The 26,227-nt window shown below is 36.3% G+C and overlaps 6 protein-coding genes across 10 annotated transcripts; 2 read left to right on the top strand and 4 right to left on the bottom strand.

Moving 5' to 3' along the window:
- Nucleotides 1-207: 207 nt before the first annotated feature.
- LOC17885403 (uclacyanin-3) lies at nucleotides 208-1,859 on the top strand. The gene is made up of 2 exons (XM_006292105.2): nucleotides 208-574; nucleotides 684-1,859. The coding sequence occupies exons 1-2, from the start codon at nucleotides 412-414 to the stop codon at nucleotides 1,142-1,144; spliced, it is 624 nt and encodes a 207-aa protein (XP_006292167.1). The 5' UTR covers nucleotides 208-411; the 3' UTR covers nucleotides 1,145-1,859.
- Nucleotides 1,768-5,171, bottom strand: LOC17885263 (ELMO domain-containing protein A). 3 transcript variants are annotated; one of them, XM_023782735.1, is made up of 10 exons: nucleotides 4,964-5,171; nucleotides 4,615-4,817; nucleotides 3,783-3,892; nucleotides 3,585-3,653; nucleotides 3,300-3,415; nucleotides 3,165-3,219; nucleotides 2,905-3,025; nucleotides 2,612-2,659; nucleotides 2,423-2,517; nucleotides 1,768-2,267 (listed from the first exon to the last, which is right to left on the bottom strand). In XM_023782735.1, the coding sequence occupies exons 2-10, from the start codon at nucleotides 4,697-4,699 to the stop codon at nucleotides 2,166-2,168; spliced, it is 801 nt and encodes a 266-aa protein (XP_023638503.1). In that variant the 5' UTR covers nucleotides 4,700-4,817; nucleotides 4,964-5,171; the 3' UTR covers nucleotides 1,768-2,165. The 3 variants fall into 3 exon arrangements, with proteins under 3 accessions (XP_023638503.1, XP_006291683.1, XP_023638504.1); XM_006291621.2 differs by having other exon boundaries at nucleotides 4,615-4,769; XM_023782736.1 differs by lacking the exons at nucleotides 4,615-4,817; nucleotides 4,964-5,171 and adding an exon at nucleotides 4,284-4,547.
- A 3,309-nt stretch (nucleotides 5,172-8,480) lies between these two features.
- LOC17885160 (casein kinase II subunit beta-3) lies at nucleotides 8,481-10,274 on the top strand. Of its 2 annotated transcripts, none has more exons than XM_006291591.2 (5): nucleotides 8,481-8,810; nucleotides 8,895-9,113; nucleotides 9,223-9,332; nucleotides 9,426-9,588; nucleotides 9,736-10,274. In XM_006291591.2, the coding sequence occupies exons 1-5, from the start codon at nucleotides 8,606-8,608 to the stop codon at nucleotides 9,864-9,866; spliced, it is 828 nt and encodes a 275-aa protein (XP_006291653.1). In that variant the 5' UTR covers nucleotides 8,481-8,605; the 3' UTR covers nucleotides 9,867-10,274. The 2 variants fall into 2 exon arrangements, with proteins under 2 accessions (XP_006291653.1, XP_006291654.1); XM_006291592.2 differs by having other exon boundaries at nucleotides 9,426-9,591.
- Nucleotides 10,275-10,668: 394 nt separating this feature from the next.
- Nucleotides 10,669-11,822, bottom strand: LOC17886234 (60S ribosomal protein L37a-2). The gene is made up of 5 exons (XM_006292024.2): nucleotides 11,752-11,822; nucleotides 11,529-11,568; nucleotides 11,131-11,219; nucleotides 10,948-11,030; nucleotides 10,669-10,859 (listed from the first exon to the last, which is right to left on the bottom strand). The coding sequence occupies exons 1-5, from the start codon at nucleotides 11,752-11,754 to the stop codon at nucleotides 10,796-10,798; spliced, it is 279 nt and encodes a 92-aa protein (XP_006292086.2). The 5' UTR covers nucleotides 11,755-11,822; the 3' UTR covers nucleotides 10,669-10,795.
- A 292-nt stretch (nucleotides 11,823-12,114) lies between these two features.
- LOC17885006 (eukaryotic translation initiation factor 4G) lies at nucleotides 12,115-19,009 on the bottom strand. 2 transcript variants are annotated; one of them, XM_023783224.1, is made up of 9 exons: nucleotides 18,655-19,009; nucleotides 18,405-18,535; nucleotides 18,135-18,272; nucleotides 17,926-17,996; nucleotides 17,792-17,848; nucleotides 16,280-17,554; nucleotides 13,359-16,186; nucleotides 12,703-12,897; nucleotides 12,115-12,604 (listed from the first exon to the last, which is right to left on the bottom strand). In XM_023783224.1, the coding sequence occupies exons 1-9, from the start codon at nucleotides 18,837-18,839 to the stop codon at nucleotides 12,274-12,276; spliced, it is 5,211 nt and encodes a 1,736-aa protein (XP_023638992.1). In that variant the 5' UTR covers nucleotides 18,840-19,009; the 3' UTR covers nucleotides 12,115-12,273. The 2 variants fall into 2 exon arrangements, with proteins under 2 accessions (XP_023638992.1, XP_023638991.1); XM_023783223.1 differs by having other exon boundaries at nucleotides 18,135-18,266.
- Nucleotides 19,010-20,094: 1,085 nt separating this feature from the next.
- On the bottom strand, nucleotides 20,095-20,877 carry LOC17886556. Its single transcript, XM_006292055.2, has 2 exons — nucleotides 20,690-20,877; nucleotides 20,095-20,497 (listed from the first exon to the last, which is right to left on the bottom strand). The coding sequence occupies exons 1-2, from the start codon at nucleotides 20,800-20,802 to the stop codon at nucleotides 20,329-20,331; spliced, it is 282 nt and encodes a 93-aa protein (XP_006292117.1). The 5' UTR covers nucleotides 20,803-20,877; the 3' UTR covers nucleotides 20,095-20,328.
- Between the last annotated feature and the right edge of the window lie 5,350 nt (nucleotides 20,878-26,227).

The following is a 26,227-nucleotide window of genomic DNA, read 5'->3' as shown; positions in this document are numbered from 1 at the left end:
CATGACTTGATCAAAGTGAAACTGGTTGAGAACATACATACTTTTCACTTATGCACATGTTTCTTAAAATAAAAAAGGTGAGCTAATATTTGCACATGGATCGTTCGTCATTTACTACGAAAAAAAGAAGAAGATGAAAGGTTAAGAAAGAATTGGTAAACATAACAACAATGAGTTTTATAAAGTAAAGATAAAAATTAATAGCTGACGAAATTGATGAATTGAGTTGGCATTGATGATCAAGCCACGACTTCTTCAAACATTCTTCATTTTTTAACTATAACTCTCTCTTTAGTAGTCGTCCTCAGAGCCTTTCTCAATATATAAAGTCATCTCACCATTTTACTCTCTCCATCATCTCTCTCTGTCTCTCTTTCGTTCAACTATCTAACTTTTACATTATATATCTCAATGGGATCTACAGCAACGGCCGCTCTCCTCCTCCTCCTCCTAGCCGCAGTCCCTGCCGTCTTTGCCGTAACTTTCAAGGTTGGCGATACTTCTGGATGGACCAGTGGCATCGATTACACGACTTGGGTCACGGGAAAGACTTTCAGAGTTGGTGACACTCTAGGTGAATAACATACTTGTTTTTTGTTTTCACTCCACGTATGTTACTTGTTTTACAAGAAACACATTTTTCCCCTAATTAACAACAAAGATACTTATTCTAATTCTTTCAGAGTTCATATACGGTCCTTCACACTCGGTGTCCGTGGTTGATAAAGCCGGCTACGATGGCTGCGACAGTAGCGGAGCAACACAGAGCTTCGCCGATGGAAACACTAAGATCAATCTTAAAACAGTAGGAACAATGCACTTCCTTTGCCCTTCTTCTGGTCACTGCCTCGGTGGCATGAAACTCGCTGTTCCCGTCCTCGCCGCCGCTTCATCTCCAGCCACCCCTTCTTCGCCACCTTCTCCACCGCTTTCCCCTCGCTCGCCGCCCAAAACCGGTTCGCCTCTTCCATCTGCATCTCCCCCGGCCAATGGCACACCGGAGTCAGACGAATCATTGACTCCTCCACCGTCTCCATTGACGCCTACGCTGTCTCCGTCGCCACCAAACGCTGCGTCTAAGGGAGTCATGAGCTATGGAATAATTGGAGCCGCGATGATATTGATGTACGGTGTTACGGCCTAAGTCAAAGGGTTGAAACAGAGCATTTTTATTTTGCTCGATATCTTTTTGGTCTCGCTCTGTCTTTTGGAACTACTTCATCACTACATACATACATGCATGCTCTTTAATTTGTGTGTAACGATATTTTATTTTTTTGATTACTTGAAACTAGTCTCTCGTAGCTATTCCCGAGCTTACAAAAAAAATCGAAAGTTGCAAATACAAAGTACAAAAAAATTTGAAGATAAGAGCAAAACTGAGTCAATTCATAAGGAATCCATATCAAGCAAACTTAGAACATAGAAGGTTTAATAGGGATGAATTAAACAAAGAGAACTTCAAAGAGAAACCACCAAACCAAGCTAGGAAGGAGTGTGTTAGGCAAGTAAGTCTTTCTTTGCCTTCCTTTGCTGAGGAAACAATTTTTTTAAAAATCACAAGTAGAAGATAATTTTGCTAAACCTAGTGCTAAGGAATTAAACTTAACAAGTTTAACTTTTTGTAAAGAACCCATAATGCACTTGTTTTTGGTCCAAAATGTTGAGATTAGTACAGGAACTAAAAGCATGATTAATAGTGGTCGCTTAGACTAAGATTTTGTTAAGAAAAGCTTTTACATAAGAGCCCATTTCGGGTTTTCAGAGTACTGACAATGTTACCAAATGATTATTAGCCCAAACAAGAACCAACAACGTTTTGCAAGCACCACAAGTTAGAAACCAGACCCCATACAAAACAAAATCTAAACCTGGTCTCAAAGAAATAACAACCAATGTCCCATATTTCTTGAAACCAACACTAATATAGAGGAAAAATCGCAGAAACCAAAACAGGAGGAAGATGAAGTGATGAGAGAGAGAAAGACAGAGCGAGAGAGGGAGAGAGAGACAAGCCTTGTCTTCTTTTTGCTTGTTTGCTCAGTTGTTGTTTTAGGCTTGTCATCGTTGTGCTTGTTTGCTCAGTTGTTGTTTTAGGCATTGATATAGTGTTTTTGAGGTGTTAGATTTTTTTACTTACAAGGTAGTCTTTAGTAAGCTATTTCCTATTGACTGAGAAGACTGTATGATGGCAACTCTTCAAGACGTGTAATGTCTTTAATCATAATCTCTCTCTCCAGTTGCCGCCTTGTAGATTTCATTACAGTCTGTTATTCACACAATTATCAGTTTAGCCACAATTCATTTGGTGAAGGCCAAGATAAAATCTCCAAGAAAGGCAAATATATGACAAAGTTATACCCATGTTTCTTCAAATCTGAAACTTTTAGCTACACTAAATTAGGTGAAAGAATACACTTACATTAAACTCCATGTATGACGCACGCATGGAAAGCCACTGCTGATCCATCAGCTTGAAGGCAATGCAATAAAGAAGGTCAAACGCAGATTCGTTCACTGCATTACAATACAACACAAGTCGTAGGACACACACTTAGTATTCTAACTCGTGACAGAGAGAAGGAGTAATGAGATATATTCAGAAATTTACCTGAAAGGAATCTCAGAAATGTTTCCCCAACAATACTTCGTGGTTTCACTGTAATATTAAAGGCTATCTATTGTTAGTATACACAACTAGGATAAAAGTTGTTGAACCTGAGTATATCAGATAGGGTACTCAAAATAAGTACATAAGCCTAAGGCAATACCCAATTTGAATTTCAAAACTATGAGTGATCACACTATTTAAGCTAGTCGTTGCCATATTGCTGCCTAATGGATATAACAGCAGTTCGCAAAGGACTATCTATGCACTCATGGAAATAATAAATGTGGCTATACCTGCTTCTAGGTCAAGCATCTGGATGAGCATGAATGTAATATTAATGCCAGCGACAGCAAAGGGGTATTCCCACACAGAACGATCCCCTACCTGTTTCCACAAAAGGTCCTGGAAGGATTTCTACAGAAAACAAACAAGTGGAACCGAAACTTTACAATGTCATTACCAGGTAAAAATTTCATATGTGACTGTAACAAATTAAAAAAAATCTACAGATACAGTTTTGAGAAACATTTATAACAGTTTTATAGAGGCTTACCGGGAATTTCCTAGCGAAGTACAACAAGTTTTCAAGAGATATGAAACCACCACCTCTGCGAGATGTTGGGCCGTGAGTCAATATTGAAGAGGAAAAACGTAAGGATAATGACAATGAGATGAGACTGGACATTACCTAAAATCTGTTGATGGATCTTTTCCCTGCCAACCCATTTGTTTCCACTGTTCAGATACAATTCCGTGTAGCTCTTCTTCAGGGAAGGCAAGTTTCCAAAGATCCTTCAGAGCTTCCTACATTTCAGCCAATATTTATGTAATGCAGGAACAGTGTGACTTATGAAGCTAGCATGAAGTAAAAATTAAAGCGTTGGTAAACTTGAAACAGCTACCATCTATTTAGTTGGCACTAATTTGTTTTGAGCAGTCATGACAATAACAATCCGTAAGGAAAAAAGTGTACCTGATGCTGAGGTATTGAGCTTTCATAGGCAACATCAATGCGGTTCTGCAACCTCTGCAGGCATTCCTCCTGCAACGACCGAAAATAAGGTTAGAAGTTATAAGCTTATTGAATACATCAGTAACCCAGAAGTCGACTTATATGAGAGGAGAAACAAGTTATCATAATGGAATGATGCAGTGAAGAAGAAACAGATACCTGAGCAGGTGTTAGATCAAATGAAGGACGGGCATCACTATCTCTTCCCTGAGCACAAACACAGGAAAGGCCGCGGCCTAACCATGCAGCCGATCCAGCAACAACTTCAGCTACAATAATTAAAAAAATGGAGAATAATGACTAGTCAAACATAATAGAGTTAAAGAAGAGAAGAATATGATATTAAAATGTCTCTAGGAAACGTGAGAAGCATACAACAACGCCGTTTAAGCATCAAAACTTACACAAAGACAGAAGGAAGAAAATTTTCAAAGTAGTTAATTCCCAATAAAAACTGTTTTACATCCATTATAGCTTTGGCTTCCCTCTTCTTTATTTTTTTTTGACAATCAAAACGGAAGCATTGAAACTAAAGTGAATATAAAGATGAAAGGCTAACGCGCGAATATAGTAAACCTCAACTGTCTATAGAACTCGAATACCTCTTTGAAAACATAAACAGGAGCAAATTCGTATAGAATTACTAAAAATAGCACTTACAAAGAAGATCCACACACATAATAATAATAATCAACTCCAGGAAAATCTATCAGAAGAGCAACAAAAGCAAACGGCGAAACAACATAGATAGATTTGCCACACCAAATCTCTAATCAATTTCAAAAAAAAAAAAAAAAGCAATCGCCAACGAAGAGAAAGAGGAAACGTGGATAAAGTGAGAGAGAGAGAGAGATAGAGATATGAAAACGCGTTTGTTCCATAAGAGAAGCGCACACAAAAAAAAAAAAAAAAAAAGGAAACAAAGGAGTAAAGCAATCGTACGATAGAAACAATAAAGGAGAGTGAGAGTGATGGAAGATATATATATTACCAGAAGAAGAATGATAAACGCTTCCCCGTTCTAGACCTTGTGAAATCCGCCTCACTGCTACGAACGAGCCTCCCCTATCATCCATCTCTCTCTCTCTCTCTCTCTCTCTCTTCCTCGTTTGTTCCGCTGCGTTCACCTCCTCAATCGCCAAATCTCTTCAATCACAATACATTTATATCGGATCAATCAGAACTTTTCGGAATCTGATCAAACACAGACGCAATGCGAATCGCAAAAAAACGTAATCGATATCATGAGAGAAACTGATTAACAAACAAACGAAAAAAAATCCACCTAAACATAGAAGAAAGAAATAGAGAAGAGAAATAAAACGATAAAAGTAATATACCGCCGGAGACGAAGAAATCGGGGCGTCACTGCTGTCGAGATCTACACCGAGTGTCGCCGGGAGCTTAGGGCGGCGATTGAGCCTTTTTTTTTTTGGTTTGTAAATGAGATAAAGGAATTTGTGAAGATTCGGCCGTTTCGTTTCCTATTTGTTTCTCTTCCTTTTTCTCCTTCTTTGGGTTCTAAGCTAAAAAAAAAAAAAAAAGGAAATTAATAACGAGAGGATATGGCGCGTGCGGATCAACCGCTAAGAAAAAGGATTCGTAACGGAAAAGTGAAGGACTCGTGCGTGCGGTCATCGGTATTTAAGTCGGACGTCAACGACAATCTTCTATTTCATTTTATTATCTTTCAATCCCTCTCTCTCTCTCTCTCTATATTTTTAACCATCGTTAATACTGTTGTAACATTATAATTCGAAATTAGATAATTAGTTACAATATACTTTACATCATCCCTGGTGATATTTAGATGAATCTAATTCGGTTTAACCAAATGATTAAATTACGGTTATTTGTTTTCCTTTTTTCTTCATCTATACCAACAAACCCCATTGAATAGTTAAATAAGCGGTGAAGGAATGATTAGGCTAATTACAAACTACATACAACAATTTTGGAATTACCTTATAATTAACAAAATATTAGGTGCCAAATCTACATTGTCGACAAAAAAATAAAACTTATTAAAAGTAAATAAGACAAACTATAATCAAACAAAAGAAAATTAATCGCTTTCAATTTAAAATGAGAAATAAAAAAAAAGAATCTAAAACTGAATTATCGAATATGAGTAAGATTTTATTAGCTTTATAGAAGTAATAATGTTGTCTTACATGAAAGCTAATCCATCATATATATTCACATGGAGCTAAGTAAGTGCGATGCTTGCTTTCACGGGGGAGACAGTTTGATTAAGGCGTGGGCCAAATACTATGACCGGTATGGTTTAACAGTAGCCGACCCGCGTGTGATTTTCCCTTTTCTTTTTGTTCCTCTCATTGATTAAACCACATTCACTTATTATTTGCATATATGTTAGTATGTGACATATTATTAGATCCTTTACGTTTGATGCAAAAATATATATAAATGGAAAATTAGTTCTGAAATATTCGAATATATATATACAGTATATTATTAGATTTACGACTCGGAGTATGAAACTCTCGACTCGGGAATTGTCATAAAAGTCGGTGTAACGAGGCATGACTACTTTCTCCGACAAAGTCTCCGTTCGTTCTGCATACCAATAATTTCTAGATCCCAAAAACTATGTCTAATTTGTGTCAATATTTTACTGTGTATTGAGATACAAATTACATACACTATACTGTGTACTAGTAGTCTATTAGTATATAACCCAGACGTTATTACGTGCATCACATATACTTTATCTAAACACTCGAAATGCGAAATATATTGATATTTTTACATTAAAAAGCATAAGAATTATGCATGTGCATTAGTAATCGATTAGCGTAGACCTCAAAACTGATGTTGCTCCACCCAAATGACTTTTGTAGTATTGATGGACTCAGGTGTCTAAGAAAGTATACGTTTCGCTACGCTTTTAATTTTTTAGCCATTTAGCCACAAATGCTTAGGCTATTTACGTACTGATGATATAAGAAGTAGTTTAATGCAGAGTCGGTCGTGCACCACGTACGCCAGCACAAGCTAGCTGCTCGAATATCTTTGAAACACGATTCATCTCTCTATACGGAGTTACCACCATTTTTGTAAAGTTCACTTCGTGCTATTCATGTCAGATTGTTTAATTTTTAATTATTTAATAATATTAACTACTATACTTTCCTTGACGTTTACGATATATATATATATTCATTCTCCAATGACCTTTGTCCGGTCTAACCTCTGTCTGTTGACCAATGCATGTTCCAACACACTCCCATTCCAAAAAATCGTGATTAAACCTGCTTCTCTCTTTTTTTTTTTTTTTCTTTTTCCGTTTTGTTAAATTCCCTGCTTGTCTAATCCAAGGATCAGCTGAGCTGATTAAACTGGGACTTCTCCATGCCTTCTAATACCGTTTGTGAACCGTGGACTGGATTATTTATTTTGTCCAAAACAAAATAAAAAGACGACTGTTTCCAAGAGGCTTATCCATGAAGACCTTGAGAACAGTAGCCCAACTTGTTGAGAGCTTCCGAGTGAGAAGCTTACTAGTTACTAGCTTTGCCCCGAAGAAACTTTATACGAGTACCGATAAGTGAAGAACAAGGGGCTGGAGTTTCCATGGAGTTGTGACATAAAAAAAACGCAAGAGGAATCTACTCCAGCAGTCCAACTTAACATTCCATCTCCCAACTTTAACATTCCTAACATATATACACTATCATTTAGTACTATCTTTTGGTACTAAATGTTACAAGTTGCAAAGTAATTAAGAAGCCTCTTTTAGCAAATAGTATCGACGACACAATTCTTTGCTTACAATTAGAGCTGTCAATTAGGGCTAGACCGCGGATTTTCAGCCCTAACCGCGGCGGGTTTTTTTTAATGCGGGTTTTGGCGGGCCAGCCCGCTTTGATCCGCGGTCATAAAATTCATAATCCTAATCCAACCCACTTCATATATGCGGATATGCGGTTCAGTCCGCGGTCTTTTATTTAATAAGAACAAAACCAATTAAACTTTAATATAGTTAAATCTATAAGTAATAAACTGTACTTTTTCTAATTAGTTATTATTGTTATTACATTTAAAAGATTTTTTAAAGTTGATTATTAGGGTATACAACTTATACCCACAATTAAACAAGTTACTAGTCACAAGTGTCACTAATTGTAAATTACTACACTATGGACTCATTCAACATTTCATGACAAAGTAAAAATATCAAGCCTAATATAAGTATATCACACAAATCATATTTCTACCAATATAGAGAAAAACAAGCATAATAATAAAATAATAAACATTTAGAGAAAGTCTTTTGTATATCTTCTAGATCAAAGCCAAAAACCTTTTACAAGATCCTCTAATGTGTCAACAAAACACAAATAAACTTAATAGAGACATAGAGTCATAGGTTTGTAGAACCGTCTTAAAAAATCAAGTTAAATACTTAAATAGAAAATTAGGTTTCAATTAGCCTGCGGTTTAGCCCGCTGACCGCAACAATTAGCCCGCCAATGATTTTAGACCGCAGCGGATTCAGCCCGCTTGACCGCGAACACCAAAACTAAAATCCTAGACCGCTCAATTGTAAAGCGGATTGGACTCTAGCCCGCGGTCTTTTGTCCTAATTGACAGCTCTACTTACAATGAATCATCATCGTCACACACAGAAGGCCCAATCAGAGAAGCCCATTGTAAAAAAAAAAAAATTAAAACTAAAGTAAAAATAAGAAGAAGAAAACAAACAAACAGTGGAGAAAAAAATAAGAAAGAGAGACCATCTTTACATCTCCTATGTCCTGTCCTCCACTCTGTAACCAAAGTTGATATATTAATTTAAAAATTAAAATTAAAAATTAAATTAAAAAAAAGAATGAAAACCCTAGATTTCTCCGTCTCTCTCCTTTCCTTTCTCTCTCAAGCTTGAGAAAGTCTGAGACTTTGAGAATCTAAAAGCTCCAAATTTTGTCTTCTTTTCTCTGTTCTGGAGGAATCGAATTATGTACAAGGAACGTAGTGGAGGAGGTGGGTCGTCGAGATCGGAGATTCTCGGTGGAGCTATTGATCGGAAACGAATCAACGATGCACTCAATAAGAAACTAGAGAAATCTTCAACTTCCACCACATCTAGGGTCTTCACTTCTAAAGACAAAGATCCCTTTTCCTTCACATCTACCTCCACTGCTAAATCTCAGCTCCCCGATGGTTTGTTTCTTCTTCTTTCTTTCACATCTGTGGTTTTTGTAGTGCTAGTTTGATTGCATTTGTTCTTATGATTCTTGTTTGCAGTGGAATCTGAAACTGATAGTGAAGGGTCTGATGTAAGTGGGTCGGAAGGTGATGATACATCGTGGATCTCTTGGTTTTGTAATTTGAGAGGCAATGATTTCTTCTGTGAAGTCGATGAAGATTATATTCAAGATGATTTCAATCTTTGTGGATTAAGTGGTCAAGTTCCTTACTATGATTATGCTCTTGATCTCATTCTAGATGTCGAATCTTCCAACAGTAAGTACTATCTCTCTTCTTCTTTTTTTGGTTAAACTAGAATCTAAAAGTTGAATGTGAAAGTAAGAAACTTTTGGCCTGAGTTATCTTTATCTTTTTGGGGATTTAGGTGAGATGTTTACGGAAGAACAGAATGAAATGGTGGAATCAGCTGCTGAAATGCTATATGGTCTTATTCATGTTCGTTACATTTTGACAACTAAAGGAATGGCTGCAATGGTTTGTGTTTCTTTACTCTTGTGTTTTTGTTTTTTGTTTTTTTTCAACTTCCTTGTTTGCTTAACTACTTCTCTTGTTACTGATCTCTGCTAGACTGACAAGTACAAGAACTGTGATTTCGGGAGATGCCCGCGAGTTTTCTGTTGCGGTCAGTCTTGTCTCCCTGTTGGACAATCCGACATCCCAAGATCGAGTACTGTGAAGATATACTGCCCAAAATGCGAAGACATATCTTACCCGCGATCTAAATTCCAAGGCAGTATCCTTTTTCTCTGTTCATTGTCCATAATTTTGGCTATACCAATTTTAGAGTTTCAAGCTTAGCTCTGCTTCTGCTTCAGTTGAGACACTCTGATCTTGAGTGTTATTGTATCTTAGCGTTTTCCTTAAATGACTTCTGCAGATATTGATGGAGCATACTTTGGAACCACATTCCCTCACTTGTTCTTGATGACTTATGGGAACTTAAAGCCGCAGAAACCGACTCAAAACTACGTTCCAAAAATCTTTGGTTTCAAGGTACACAAACCATGATACCACTGCTCTGCATTCTCAATGGTGATACATCTTGTGGCTTGGCCTTTGCATCCGGATGAACAACAACTGAGACGATAGCTGCGGTTTGAATGGAGCATACATCAATCATTGGGTAGAGAGAGGATGAGAGCTAAAATGAAGTTGGAAGATGGAATCTTGAAATAATCTGAACGAAGTTCCAAGAAAACTTGTATGTGCAAACAGCCTGGCTCTTTGAGGGAAAAGAAAGAAAGACACTTATAGGTCTGTCTCCGAAAAGAGTTTTTCCCCAGTTAGTTGGATTTTGTTTTAACTGTTGTTTCTCTTGTCAGCTTATTATTATTTGTCTTTCTAATTTCATGTAAAAACCTCAGAAATGGTTCAGTTGAAGGTTAATCTATAATCAGAAGAGCCTCCTCCTAATTATATCTCAAGAGAGTAATGTAGTATTTTCTCATTAAGAGATACAGTTACCACTTGCCAGATTAAACAAAAATTCTGTTTGGTAAGTTAAGTGCAGCCGGTTTGAACATACCAGATTCGGTTTAGAAAATGTGTAATCAAAATGAACAACAGTTAACCATCTAAACTGATAAGTATTTTCATATTTTTTTTTTTTTTTGGTCAACAAGTATTTTCATATTATTGTAACAAATTTTACCCTAAAATCTAGTATTTGTAACTGACCAATAATATCAAAAATATGTAGTACTTAATTTTAAGGTTGGGAATAAATTTCAATAATTCCGATATTAATTCAAACCTTAAGGCTCAAAACCTAGTTATGTAGGATGTAAGAACTTTTCGTAAAACAAGTCAATATTGAATGAAAAACTGCTTCACTGCTTAATGTAATAAAGTCTGGATTCAAAACCACAAAAGCATAGAGTCTACAAAACTCAATTGTCAAAACGAAGAAACAAAATATAAAAGCCAGCAGATATTAATTAACCCTCGATCTGCTCCCTCAACCTCCTGATAGTGCTTCTAACGGTGACCGCACTGGCGGTGCTGTAATTCACAAACGAATACACAGTCTTGTCAGCAGAAAGATAATAATTGATTAAGAAATCACAAACTATTAATGAGCAACGCTTACTTCATGGTGTAAGCACCTCCGGCCTTGACCTTGCCACAATCCTTGCATCCCCAAATACCAACAGCCTTTCGCTTCACTCCGTACTGCAACATTTCATCAAACCACAGTTAAAATAAAAATTCAAACCAAAAACGAATTCAGGAAACCACAAAAACAGACAAAAGTGAAAAGATGATCTCTTACCTTGCCACAGAACTCACAGAAATACTTGCTGTGCTGGCTGACCTCCATCTTCTTAATCTGCTTCCTGATACTCGCACCATAACGTGTTCCTGAATCACAACCATTGATGTGTAAAGACAGAGAACACGCATTTCATTAACAAAAACTGAGACCAATCATGTTATTAGCAATTTTCAAATAAACATGTAAATCGAACCACGAAGATAGATCTCTAACATATCGACATCGTAATATGAGAAATGAACGAGTCTAGTAATGAGAAATACTCGTAAACATCCATTAAGAAACTTGGTTGTTCCAAATGAGCTACAAGACTAAGCAAATTGCAGATCCTGATTTTACCATCCTAAACCATACATTAAGAGATACATAAACGACATTAGACTGAGAAACCATACCGTATTTGCCGACGATTCCAACCTTCTTCGTTCTCTTCGCCTGTGGAACATTTCAAGAGAGTAAAGAAGTCAGTAGAGGTAACCACAAACTAGATTCATATCCGAAACCTCAGATCAACTTAAACAACGCATCTCGAAACGAGGACAGAAGGAAGTAGATATCAAAGGGAATAACAAAGACATAAGAACAATATATCGAATAGAAAGGAAGAAGGAGTTTCACCATTTTCAGAGCAGGCAGGAGGAGGAACACTACGCCGTTGATAAGAAACCCTAGTTAACAGGTTCCTCAAGCACCCTTTATATACGAATCGTTGTTAGGGCATTTTTTAATATGGGCCTTATGACCATCTTATTATATGGGCCATCAAATTAGACCAACTCTAAAAGATATAATACGAGCCTTGTTGCTTTCTCTAACTCTAGTTCACCACAACATCTTAGAATCTTTTGCACTCAGACGTCATATAACTACTCTGATCGGATCGAATTTACTCAAATTTGTTATGTTACATAGTGAAAGAACATCGAGCTCTCTGTGGTATTAAATTTAGTTTATATTTACGAATAAGGTTAGATGAAAAAATAAAAAATTTGGAAGGTTTTGCTATATAATAAAATAGAGAAACTCCTTTTTAACAAATTAGTTTTGTCGAAGCAAAGAGAAAAAGACTTTTAAGAGAAAGAAGAAACAAACAAAAAAAGAAGAAAAGGAACTCAAAAGATGGTTCCAATTTTTTTTTTCCTAAGTAAATTTCTCTAATATCTTAGACCGGCTAGGTGCAAGAGGTTTGAAATCTTCAATCCTCAGACCTGAGCTCCGGCGAATCTCAGCCAACGCTTCTTCGCCAGCTTCTGCCTTTATCATCTCCAAAACACTCCCAAGAACATCGCCGCCTAATCCAAACTCTATTAGACTTCCTGGTTCTTCTCCTCCTTCTCGGATTAACCGACCAATCTCTGTCAATGTCACTACTTTCTCAGTCACACTTTTACCAAATATTCTACCAAGAAACTCTGCTGCTTTTGGAGCATCATTTACGGCATCCTCCAGGGTTTTCAAAACAGATTCAAACCTGTAAAGAATGGCAGCCGGTGTTTAAGCAATAAAATAAACAATAAGATTTGATCAGAGTATGACTTAGACATTTAAGGGGGGGATTTGTTTACTTACCCTTTCACTAGTTGGACTTCGGTTAAGGCGTTGTCAGCAGATTTCACCAGGTTAACAAGGAGCTTTGCTAAAAGATCCCTTTCTTTGTCTTTTCTCTCAAACGAATCAGATACCCAGAGAGAAATCATTGTTGGGTGATAAGCTGGTGAATTTATATCTTTCATGCACAAACCAATCTCCTTCTCATCTCGGGCACTGCATAACAACAAAATCATTCATAACTCACCAAAGTGCTTATCAATAATAAAATAGGTGACCACAATAGGGCAAAAGTACAGAAACTAACAACATAACACTTCATTCAGTATAAAAGGGACAGACTCTCTAACTGTCACATGTGGTATAAACCAGTCAGATGTTCACCATTTTTTTTAGAGATTCTACTAAAATCAAAGAACAATGTCTCTCACAAGTATTTATAAATCCGTTTCGTTAGGAACCAGTTCTAGTTTATCTACTTCGAGAACCATACATACACTTTATCAGATGATCTACCGTTGAAAAACAAACGCGTTAGCTGTAAACAAATAAACTGTAGTTCGATCCAATTGTTCCCATGTAGGATTCCATAAAGTATTTTTTGCTAAATGTGGAAGTATCTGATCACTGTGCAGAGAAATCAACAAATGACCAACAAGAAAGGAGAGATTTAGTACCTGTAATATTCCTTAATTGCTGACAGTGACATATTATGTAACCGTTCCTCAGACAAAGTATTTTCTCGAGGACTGTTTACTGTAGACGATGGGCCTTGTAATACTGGCCTAGCAGATGAAACTTCTGGTGACGGATCAGAAGCACGAGACAGACTTGCAAATTCCCTGTGGACATAAGCTGTTCCCCGCTCTTGAGGACTTGACCGTCCGTGAGTAACAGGACTTGCAGGTCTTTGTGAGCCAAAACCATTCAAACCACCAGCTGTTCGCCTAGCATCTCCACCACCGGCATGAGTAGCATCAGAATGAAAAGTGTTTGATACTACTGTAGGCCTTTTAGACATTCCCTGACCAAGACCACCTTGCGGACCCAAGGTAATAGGCTCATCACCTACTGACCTTTGAGGCATTGAAACCAGCCTAGTTGGTTCATAAGGTGGCCTTTCATCAAATCGAATGTCCTGATTACTAAAGCCACGACCTTGAGGTGGTCCATGGAAACCACCCATTTGGGCACTTGGAGGTGATAGCATTCCTCCTCCTCCCCTAGGACTAAACTCCATATGCCCTCTTCTTGCTGACGAATTCATCGAGGATCCACGTGAGAGCCTGTTAGCTTGAGTTTGGCGTTCTTGTGCAGCATCTCTGTGCACCTCCTCAATTTTTTTTGGCCCCTCGACCTTCATTCTCTCCTGCCATTTGTTCTTTCGCAAATCGATAGCATTGATCAACATGAACCTCACCCTAGAAGACAATTCTTGTTTGCATGATAGCATTTTCATTTGCTCAAAATATGCATCCATATGGATCTTGGCTTTGCTATGATCGATCATAACTCCTATAGTACTCATTAGTTTACACAGAGCCTCAATATTTTCTTCATGTGGATCCTGATTATTCCCGAGCAACTTCTGGATGCATGCGTGCATGATTTTCTCAGTCAACATCCTTTTCTTGTATAACTCACCAATAAGTCTAATATTACCGAGCATTCTCCTCCGCACCGTGAGTCTTTTCTCTTCCCGCTCCTCCTCAGTTTGTTCTACTTGTCCTTTTTCGGCAACTCTACTCACTTCCTCCTCTTCTTTCTCCCCTCTTTCAAATTCTTCCTGACATTTATTGAGAAGCAATCTTTTGAAGGTAATCTTTTCACCATCCTCATTAAAATCAGGTAACGCCCCAGACAGATGTACACAGAAATCTGCATACATCTCACAGAAGGTAGGCTCCATCAAGGCTTTGTCAAATATCTGTGAAATTACACCAGAAAGTGTACCAGCGTTGTCAATGTTCACATTTTTAACTTGCTCAAACAGTTTCTCAAAGTTTTGCGGGGTCAACTTGTTCAGGATGCCCTTTAATTGCCTTTGCTTTGCTTGTTCTTCATCTGCAACTGTACCCACTTGGTATTTTCTCTCGGCTTTGTGCATCACCTGCATATGAGCATGTGGAGAAGAAATAATTCCTTTTTGATGGAAATTTGAACCACGCTGCCACAAGTCAGGGGTATTTCTGCCCATTCCTCCCATAGGACCCAGAGGTTGTATCGGTCTAGACATAATAGGTCCCTGCATACGAGGGTTTCTTAAAACTCCTGAGTTTACTCCTTGACCAGGTCGGAAACCCATGTTACCCCCATATCCTGCTGGAAGAGAACCCTGATTCTTCGTCCATCTATCATCAACAACCATATTGCTGGGACGACGATCTAATCGAGCACCACTTCCTTGGCGATCCATAACCTTTCCAGGAGTAGGATAAGAATCATGTTCATGATGAGATGTACCCATATAAACAAAAATCAAGCCATTTGCAATATCAGGCGAAACGTCAAATCCCTCAGGGAGAGCAGTACACAGGTCTGCAAACTTAAGAAGGAAATCCCGAGAGTACTTCTTTTCTGTATTGCTGCAGCTGTCTCTGACCTCATCTGAAGAACCTTTCTTAGCATTCAATGAAGAATCTGAAGTTTCCAACTTTGGTGTAGAAACATCAGCTGCATCTTCCCAGTCTTCTGGTTCATTTTTAATTGGTTCAGCATCCACAGTGGCTTCAGCAGCAGCCTGAGGTATGGCAGGTGGCAGCTTCTGGTCCAAAACATCATGAACAACATTTGAGCTCTCTAACGGCATTTTTCTATCTTTCTTTTCTTCAGGGCCTTTGTAAGCCATATAAAGATCAGAAGTTGTCCCCGCAGCATCTGCTTTTTGAAGGATTTCTTTAATCTTCTTCTTTCCTTTCGTAGAAGTATTTCTTCTTGTGTTCGATTCAGAAGCAGATTTATCTTTGGAAAGCATAACTGGGGGAGAGATCAAACTATCGCCAGAATTTTCTACACCATGATGTCTGAATAATGTTTCCGAATGTCCAAGGGGGACGGTAGATGACTGACCATGAGTAGAATGTGGAAGCTCAGAGTTTGTATCATCTGTAACTTCAGCAAAATTTTCAGAGTCCGGACAAACCTCTGTGACACCATCTACCTCATTCTGTGCCTTCTCAAGCACGCCTGACACTGTTTCATGTTTTTCATCTGAAATTACAGACCTTTCTACGAGCTTGTCCGAAACAGTCCGTTCATCACATTTTAGGTCTTTCTCTTGAGGTGAAGAACCAGAAATTTCTGATGTGGCATGGCCTGACCCTTGCATAGATTTGTCAATACTTGTATCTACTGAGTCAGAATTTGGAGCATCAGATGTAGGAGACACCTCCATGAGTTGATTTTTAAACCCACTGCTAGCTGGGAGTGACGAATTTTCTTTGGCAGCAACGGAATATGTTTCGGGATCAGAGACAAGAGATTCTGGCATAGCCTGTTCACGATCCTGAGTGAAACAGAGCCAAAAAGCAAAGTCACTTGATCAAGTAACAAAAAGTAATTAATGAATAATACCCAAAAACAAAATACAGTATCGTACCTCAGTCAGACTATGAGGGGGTTCCACCTTACATATCTGATCTTCAACTGAGATAGACTCATTCACCCTTTCCGCTCTTCTGATTTCAGTCGTTGGAACTGGAGCAGTCTCCACAGATGATTTCGCTTGCAGAGCAGACGAATTTGGTACTCCAGAGACAACAAAAGGTTTCGGCTGCTGTGAAGAGCTCAATGAACCTGTCTCCACGTCCTTTTGCGACAGAGATATGTTAACTTCTCCATGTGACCTGGCTTTTGGTGATCCAAGCTTTTCAGAAGCCCCAACTGGCTTTACTGATAACTTCGCGTTTGCAGGTAAAGCAGATGACATCATATTTTGGGTATTGCGTGCTTTCATAGAGGAAGAAGAATCAGATGCAACATGTCCCGGAGCTACAGGTCTGATAAGCTGGGGAGCGGTATGAGCAGGTTGGTTAATAAGTTGTACTCTCTGAGGCCCGTCAATAACAGGGAAATGATATCTTGGTGCCTGAGCAGAGGACATAGGACCACTATTTAAGGGTACGGAAACCGGAGGATATATCATAGTATTGGAGTTATATGAGGGTTGCACCAGATTGACTGGTCGTGGAGTAAATGGTGATGGCTGTGATCTGGGGGGTGTGTTAGAATGCTGTTTTGAAGCTGCTGATTCGCCTTCTGGATATGGGTCACCACGTCTATCAAGCCTCAGCTCTTCATGTGTGTCAGGATGTGTAATCTTTACAGGCGTCGTCTTGCGTGCCCCACCAAATTTTCCTCCTTGCTGCTGGGGATATTGTGGGTTCAAACTCACACCCACGTGGCTTAACTGAGGATGAACCTGAGCACCCATTGGAGTTGCAAAACCATGTCCCTGAGCCTGATGCATCATACCCTGATGATGCATCGGATGTGATGGAAGACCCTGAAAAAACAACTGCGGTGGGATTTGAGGTGTATTTCCCAAAGATAATGCCATTGGCATTGGCATCTGAAACGAGGTTGCAGTCACGGGAGGCTGCATATGCATATTCGGCCCACCGAAATGTACAGGGTGAGGAACCTGAGCATGCTGATATGGTGTCTGCACAGAAGGCATGCGAATATTTGTAATTGGAGACTTCTGCGTATGACTTGGAGGAGATATATGTGGGACTTTATTATCAGCTTTTTCACTCGATGGATTGATCCCCTCTTTCCTCATCGACTGATTATCTGCACCCTTATTTGATAAATCTTTTTTGGGTACAGAAGCAGGAACATTTGTCGCTGTTCTTAAAGAAGCTTGCTGCATCTGAAAAACAATGGTTGGTCATGTCACAGTCGAAAGGAAAGTTCAGAACAAAATGTAATAAAAGTCATCAAAATATTTTCAGTAGATATAGCTTATGGAGATCACAGCATCAGGCCAGTATACACAATACAAGACGAATAACAGAGCATTTGGAACTAGACATCATCCTATAACCAGGAACTATTCATGTCGGCAACAATCACATTAACAGCGGATGTAAAATACTAAAAGGTGGACCTGTGCACGTTTCTGCTCATCCATATTCGGAGGTGCTGAGCTAGTTCGAGCAGGAACCTAGTAAACCAACAGGGTAGATGATTTAGGTGTTGATGGACAAATCAAACAAACAAAAGGAAGGAAAAACAAGATACCTTCATCAAATCAGGAGCAATAGACCCAAATTGGAAAGAAAATGCTTGAGAAGCGTCTCCAGATCCAGAGGCTGCCACAAACAAAACAAAACAAAAATAGAAGAACTCGTGATATAACTAATATTTTTACGGATGTACAGAGGAATTTAGTCAAGCTTCAACACTCAGTGGACAGACAAAAAAAAAAAAAGAGATTCAACAAGACCGACCTTTAGCTGTGTTGGGGATCTCATGGTTCTTGGAAGGCTGAGATGTTGGAGCCTTCGGAATAGGTCCACTGTTTCTGTTGAATGAATCAGTTGGATTAGGTGTTCCACCAGCAACCGGTTCACCAGAAAGTCCTGTAACTAACAAACAGTGTAAGTAAGAAAGGTTAAACTAAACCAGACGATCACTCACACAGTGACCAAATTCACCTGAAACTATCCAATTAAAAGACTAATGAGCAATAGAAGGGCCTCCGTGATTGAAGATCATACCTTGAGAGCGATAGGGTGCATTGTGATTGTTAGGATGCAAACCATCCTTAGAAATCGAATGATTCACAGGTGGTAAATTGACCCTCGGCTGCCCTCCTCCTCCTCCTTGAGCATTGCTGGGCTTCTTAAAACTGCGACAAATACCAAAAAAGGATCAAAATTTTGATGACTAATAATGAATGATGGCTGAGAGAATCCTCCAAAGTTAAAACGGAAAATAAAAAATAGGAGTGGAATTTGAATTGAAAACCTGCGATTAGAATCTACATAAGTGGAAGGGGCAGGCGCAGCAGAACCAGGAGCGCCGGCTCCCTTACCATAACCGGCGGCGGGAGAAGATCGCTGTTGCTGCGGTTGGTGATGGTTACCGGTGGATCGACCAGTTCTACGGTATTGAGTCTCGCTTCTGTCGGGCCTTGATTGATTGTAGGACATCTATAACAAACCCTAATCTTCACACTTTTTTTTCAAGCTAAATTCTACAGCTCTGTAATGGAGTGAAACGACGCAAGGAAAGATAAAATTAGGGTTTTATTGGACGGACATGATTATAGGACCAAGAAAAGACGGGGAGAGAAGATGAATGAAGAGAAACAACAACAACAACAACAATGCAAGTCATTAAAAAAAAAAAAAAAAAAAAAAAGGAAATAAATAAATAAGTGAAAAAATAAACATAAGAACCAGAATAGTAAATAATGTGAAATGTAAGGGTATAGTCGACAGTTAAAATAAGTTAATCTCGTAGCTTCAGAATACTTTGTTCCGGTCAATGGAAAGAAAATATCAATAGAGGTTTCAGGCGATCGCGAAGAAACTGAACTAACTCAGCCAATTTTTTTGTTTTTCATTATTTTAAAATTAATTATAATAAAAGAAAAAAACTTGATAATTTAGAAAAATAAAAAATGTAGTTATAGGTCAGGTGGAAGATATTTTTGTTATTTCAGTTGGATAAAAAAATAAAGGTAGCGTTGACAAGACAAAAAAAACAAAACTTAATGCTGAAATTTCAACATTAAAAACAAAACAAGCTAATAATGAATTTAAAACGACATGTAACAAATTCATTATTGTAAAATTAAGACACATATGAAAAGCATACAGTAATTAGTATTTTCTACATTTACATTTAGCTATAAATTTCAAGAATAAATATATGACAATCATTGGTATTAAACTATTAATTACATTTATGTATTGTTTTGTAAATTTTACTCATGATGTGAAATTAATCCATCGGTGATTTTTGATATGTCAAATCATACATTTTTTAGTGAATAATAATATTATGCATTGTTGTCAATACCATATATGATAGTTAGGTGATTTCGAAGTATTAGCTATGACAGAATTTACAAGATTCATTTGTGTACATAAAAGACTCCCCTCTTAGTAGAAAAGTTAGGTAATCTCTTTATGTGACTAATAAGGTGGTTTCCACTTTATTGTGTACTTTTAGAATTTGCTTTTTTCTCGGGACAGTAATTGTTGTATTTAACTTGAGTTACTTGTACAAGTACACCTCTTAAATCATTTTATGGACGTGCGTAGTCCCGGTATTATTTATTCAGAGAAACTACGAAAAAGGCCCAATATTAAAAGTAGGCCACAAAAGTTAAAATCGGGCCACGCATTTTAAAAGGAAGCCCAGTTGAATTGTAAAAGAAACTTTAGTTTTTTAAGCATTATTTTCTTTCTCTTTAAACGAAGAGAATCATCAAGAAACACACACAAATACCTTTTCTCGTTTCTCAGTGGTAAAAAAACCCAGAATTAAACCAAAAATGTAAGCAGAGAGAGAGAGAACAAAAACATCACAGCTAGTAATATACGTTGGCTTCTCCGTTCTAACTCTCTCTCTCTCTTTTTCTTTATTTATTAAGCTCCACATCCTCCAATATAATCTACAAAGGTCAGCTAACTAAGCCATGATGAGAGTTTTTGTCCGTATGGTTTCGCCGGCGACCGAATCTTTCGAATCAGACGGTTTCCATCTGGACGACGACTTTTTTCTCCAGCTCTTTGATTTAATTTCGTCATACTCAATCTGTTCTTGCCTACACTCTTGGCTACAGAACGCCATGTCTCCTCTGCAATCATTTTGAACCGATCAGAATAAAATACCAAAACCATAAACTTAAAAAGCTTAATTAATTTATAAGATTAACAAGCTAGTATCCAAAATGGCAAGTTGTTTGTTCACGGGTATTCAGAAACCAGATCCGAAAACAGAGTTTAAAGACCGATTTGTTTGGATCGCAAGCAACGAATGAATGAAGTACCTGTACATGAAAATGTCGGAGTTGATAGATAAGGCTTTGCGACAAAGAGAGCAAGATTCTAGAAAGTGTGGCTCCTCGTTTTCCGAAAACCCAACGTAATAGGAGGAATCCATTGGTTTATTCACAACCGGATTTTTATGATAGCTAATGGAATCAAGAAGAAGGAGATGGGACGTTCACGTTCCAAGGAGGAGGAAGAAGAAGCTCATAAACCGTGGTGGACTGATGGGTCTTATATAGAAAGAAAGCCAGCGTATCTGATTGCCTGTGCCCCGGACCATTCTAGCTCTGTGGTTTACCATTTTGTATTTTTCGTGACCGTTCATTCCTATTCAAATCAATACAATGATCATCAAATTTTATTTTAAGTATCCGTGATTTAAGTTCTAATTCAATGATTAAATTAAAAAAAGGGAGTTCGGTGGTGTTTAATTGTAGTTTTCTTAGGTTGGGTGAGTACTTTCTAACTCCCTTTATGACACTATCTCACGTAACAAAAAAAATTGTTTTATTAATAGAATCTTTAATTTTTGGTTTTGCGTGTGTAAAAAACTACACACAAGAGTGTCTACCATGCTAATTGCTAAGCTATATCGGGATGATAGATTTCACGAAAATGAACTAGCATAATATTCGAGTTTTAGCATAACAAGAAAAAATATGATTTTTTTACATATACTATGGTTTAATAAAATATGAATAGTTGGGTGGACCTGGTTCGTCGAGGGAATCAAATGAGTCTGCCCTAATTCCTTTTCCGGGTTCCATTATTATCTCTCTTGGCCAACAACATCATGCATTGTGCATGATCTATGGACTTTTCGATTTATGATTTGTAAATTTGACATTGTTTAACAGCTAAAGAACTGAGTTTAGATGTATTTAAATCAGAGTTGATTACAAGATTATGAGCTAATAATTTTTATATTATGATTTTTATATCAATATAATTAATTTTTTCCATAACAATTAAGGTTTACATAATTTAGTTTCTTATAACTATAAATAATAATAAAAGTTGAGCTCCAATAATTCATTTGGCATTAATTTTCTATATTATTTTTTCACTGTATAATAAACATCAATAAATTATTTACAAATAAAAAGAAAACTAATATTCGTCACTACATGAGTTTGGTCCACAAAAAAACCGTCGAGTCGAGTTTAGAGTGGACCCACATTGTCCGGAATAGAACTGGGATCTGACGAGGCAACCTTGGCAACACGACAAAAGGAATCACTAAAAAGATGAATGATGGCCCACGTTACTACTAACAAGGCCCAAATATCTTGTCTCTTTGGGCCCATTACAGCTACCTTCTGTTCCCCTCCGCTCGCACCATCTTTTCTGTTCCCCTCCGCTCGCACCATCTCTAAACGCTCGTGCCGTCGTGCGCCAGCTAAGGTCAGAGTCTTATGATACGTGGCAACCTGGCAGCAACTGAAAGCCGCGAATGTTAGAGACTCGCGTCGTCTTGCTTTTGCATGCAATAACATTTGTTGTCCAGTATTTGTGATTCGATGTACATACCACGACTTTTTTACAGTTTTGCAACGGTTCGCTTATTCCGTTTTTACATTTTACATTTTTTAACTATTGCATTTTTAGTACTTTTCACATTAATTGTTGTTTCTACTTTCTACTACATTTATATGTCTTTGGGAGCCCAAATAGAGATGGGTGTCGTCAGTCTTCAGCCCATTAGATCATTTACAAAGGCCTTCGAATTTGATAAGTTTTAAGATACATTTTTGCTCGCTTACTTGGCTCTTAATCTACTGCATTTGTCAAGAATTTGTGATGAATTCGGAGAATTGCGTCAAGGGAAATACTCCAAAGCTGAATCTAAGCTTATTTTGAGAATCAATGCATGGGAAAAGAGAGTAATTGTGGTCTTTGGGGACTAACTTAATCAGGAGCTTCCGGTCTTATCTGGCTTGTGTTAGTGATCTATCTGAAAGCTTATTTGAGAATGAGACTCTTTTGTCGATGAATATAAATGGTGAGTAGGTTTGGTTTCTATTTCATGTTCTGTGAAATTTAAAATGATGGTTCTCAAACTGTGCTTTCTATTGCAAGTATCATCTCTTTTCCCCCATGTACGTACTTTGTGATCACCAATGAAATGCCTAAATTTTGTAAGGGTTTTCAAGATTGTTTGATTTACCTTATCGCATCTGTGTCTACTCTTATTTACATTTTACAGGAGAAATACAATGTCTCATCTTATTTACATTTCTTTTCCAGGAGGATACAGAGGCAAGAAGTCATACCTTTACAAGCACTGTTTCTATCTTGGCAGGGACTTTGAAAATGCAGACGAAAATAGTTGTTATTTAGTGAAGAAGCATCAAAGCTGAAGAAAACAAAACTTTTGATTTATATAGTGTTGTTATACTATGAGAAACCATTAATGAAATGTGGTTAATCTAAATACCCTCTATTCTACTCAGATGATCATTTCCAATTCCAGTATTGTTAACAGAACCAGTATTTCTTCTTTTTACTAAGTTTTTTTGTAGAGAGACAATATTGCTCTGTTTTGGGCAATATCACTAGTTTGATCCTTGATAGCGTCTTAAAACCTCACTTTCCTATATTAGTGAAAATACCGTATTTATTGTAGGTTGATTGGTCTGGTCCTTTATTTTTAAAAGAGATAGTGTGAATTGTTTACAAGTTGAGAATAATCTCAACATCTTACGTTCTTTTGAGATTACACTTTAATCATCTAGGCTCACGATTTGTTCGATCTTTTTTACACCGTCAGCTGCTTTTTATTGGACCCTTTGACTTTGAGCTACCGATCTAATTTAAAAAAAAAATTTCTCAGGGTTTTTTTTCCTAAATTTTTTATTGTTGTAGTTGTAGAATAGGAAAAAGAAGAACATGCTTAGAGTGCAATACAAGTAAAGTAGGAAAAAATCAAGTAAACAAAATGGATTTGGAAAAGACAATACTAAAAAAACAGGTGACGTGGAAAATATTCACGTTTTTGATGAATAAAAGTAGGTTGTCTGTTTTAATGACTCTGTTGTCCTTTGAGGGGTACAGACACAATAGCTCACAACCATACATGTTTCTTTGATTCTTTCCTTTCCTCATTACATTTACTGTTTTTTTTTTTTTTTTTACTTTGGTTTAACCATTTTAAACCAAAACAAAATTGACATATGAATTTATATACAAGTAGCTTGTATCAAAATTATACAGCAAAATAAAATATTAATTTTGGTACACTATCCGAACATATAAGTTCAAACAATTTAATAACATAGGTGTTTTATTATTAAACTACTCCACCTACTATTCTATACTATGTAAAAAGATGAATCCAAATTTATTTTTTAAAAATTGATTGATAACTAATGTTTTAGCTTAGTATTATTATTAATTTTTTTTTTTTGTCAAATGGCAAACCGCATTTGATCTATATATGTATGATAATTAAACACATTCTTTATACATGTTATATACTATAGAACTGTACACATAAAGGTGTAAGAAGCACAAAAAAATGGGAAAATGTTGGCAAAGACTTTAAGTATAATGATTGGGAGAACACTGAGAGATGGTTGTTTAATAGGGTTTAAAAGTTATCATAATCGATAATCGAATACATAATGCTTACAGTTACAGGTTGTAAACTACATGCGATTTACGTATTTGGTGGCATAGTTTCTGGGATAGCTTGATATTATTATATATCTTCGAATATATTTGTACACTCTATGCTTTTCTTATCTATCTATATAAAAATAAAATAAAAGCAGTGAAAACTCCAAACTATGAACTTTTATTGTAAGACCTAAATGGAGTAAGAGGGCATGCGACGAACGTGCAACCGCAACCTCAGTTTACGCAAAAATATACAGATTAATATAAACCCCAAAAAAAGAAAAACAATAATATCCAACAATGAGTAGTCATGCACGTGTCTCTCTCTACCTCAATGCATTACGTGACGGACTTAATATTACAAGTGTCATTCTGATTTGTGCATATATATAATCCTAAATCCTAATAAGAGCTGTGTTCCTTCACATGTCCCCTGCGGAGTCGTATTAATTCTTAACCCAACTAACTTGTGGAATTCATATATTACTACTATATAGTTTTTTGTTTTGGCTCGTCCTGAGTGTTTATTAATTAGAAACGTATTTTGACCATATCTTATTATATAAACCTTGGTTTTTAAAGTCAGTCATTAACAACATCGTGACATGTGTCAATTATAAACGATAAGATGTTGACACGTGGCATAACTAATTTCGTTAATATTTAGATAAAATTGAAATATTATTAACTCTATCGAAAAGGAAATATATAAAATAAATATTATGTAGAATTATATATTAATAAAATTAAACAAATAACCTAATTTCAGTTATGTCAATTTGGTTTATTAATAAGAAAAAGATTTAAAATTTATAATTAAAAAGAATATATGTCGGTTTTTGTTTACAGAAGAGGATTAAGGTTTTAAACTTAAATTTTACAATTAAAACAGGTTATTTGTTGTTTTGGATATATAAATGATAAATGAGAAGTATGGTTTATCTTTTTAAACTTAAATTATGGCTTAAGTTTAACAATTAAACGAGATTATATGTCAAAACTTGGTTTTTAAATTTACTAACTCACGTGATCATGATAAGTGTCAAGTAAAACATAAGATATCACAGCATGTTATATATAATTTTGTTAATATTAAGATAAAAATATAGTTTTTTTAAAAACATTTAAAAATAAAATATATAAATTAATTATAAAAAATTAAAGAGAACTTTTGATAAATACCCATTTTGGTGTACCCCTTTTCAAAAATACCCCCTTTATCTATCAATTTTCAAAAATATCCCTGTTTAATTACAAAATTATAAAGTTCTATAAGGTTTATAAGGTACTTTTATATAATAACTACTACTTTGAAATTTGATACAAATATTTTATAAGTTTTAAAATGTTTAAATCGTTTTTACAAGTTTTATAAGGTTTTTAAATGGTTTTTAAAAGGGTTTATAAGGTTTTTAAAATTTTAAAAGGTATTTATAAAGTATATTACGCTATTTATGAAAGATATATAAAAATTATACATATATAAAGGTAATTTTTGTGTATATTTATAAGTTTACACACATATTTGGATAAAATTTAACCTTTTTAGTGGTTTTTTTGATAAAGTTTGAAATAGGGGTATTTTTAAAAAGTGGTAAATTTATGTTTATATTTATAAATACCGTATAAATATCTTTTTAAAATTTTTTAACAATTATTTCAAAACCATATAAAAACTTTGTAAACCTTATAAAAACTTTATAAAAGTCTTATAAATGTTGTTTAGAACCTTCTAAAACTTTATAAATATTTGTATTGAGTCTCCGAGTAGCAATAATGATCTAGATATACCTTATAAACTATATTAAAGTTTACAATTTTTCATATTTGAAAAGAGGTATTTTTAAAAAAGGATAGAAAATTGGTGTATTTTTAAAAGTTTATACCAAAAGGGGTATTTCTCAAAAATTCTCTTTCAA

This window comes from Capsella rubella, unplaced genomic scaffold (assembly GCF_000375325.1).
Source record: "Capsella rubella cultivar Monte Gargano unplaced genomic scaffold, Caprub1_0 scaffold_5, whole genome shotgun sequence".
NCBI classification, from domain to species: Eukaryota; Viridiplantae; Streptophyta; class Magnoliopsida; order Brassicales; family Brassicaceae; genus Capsella; species Capsella rubella.
The sequence above is the reverse complement of the archived record's forward strand: the minus strand, read 5'-3'. Positions and strand labels throughout refer to the sequence as shown.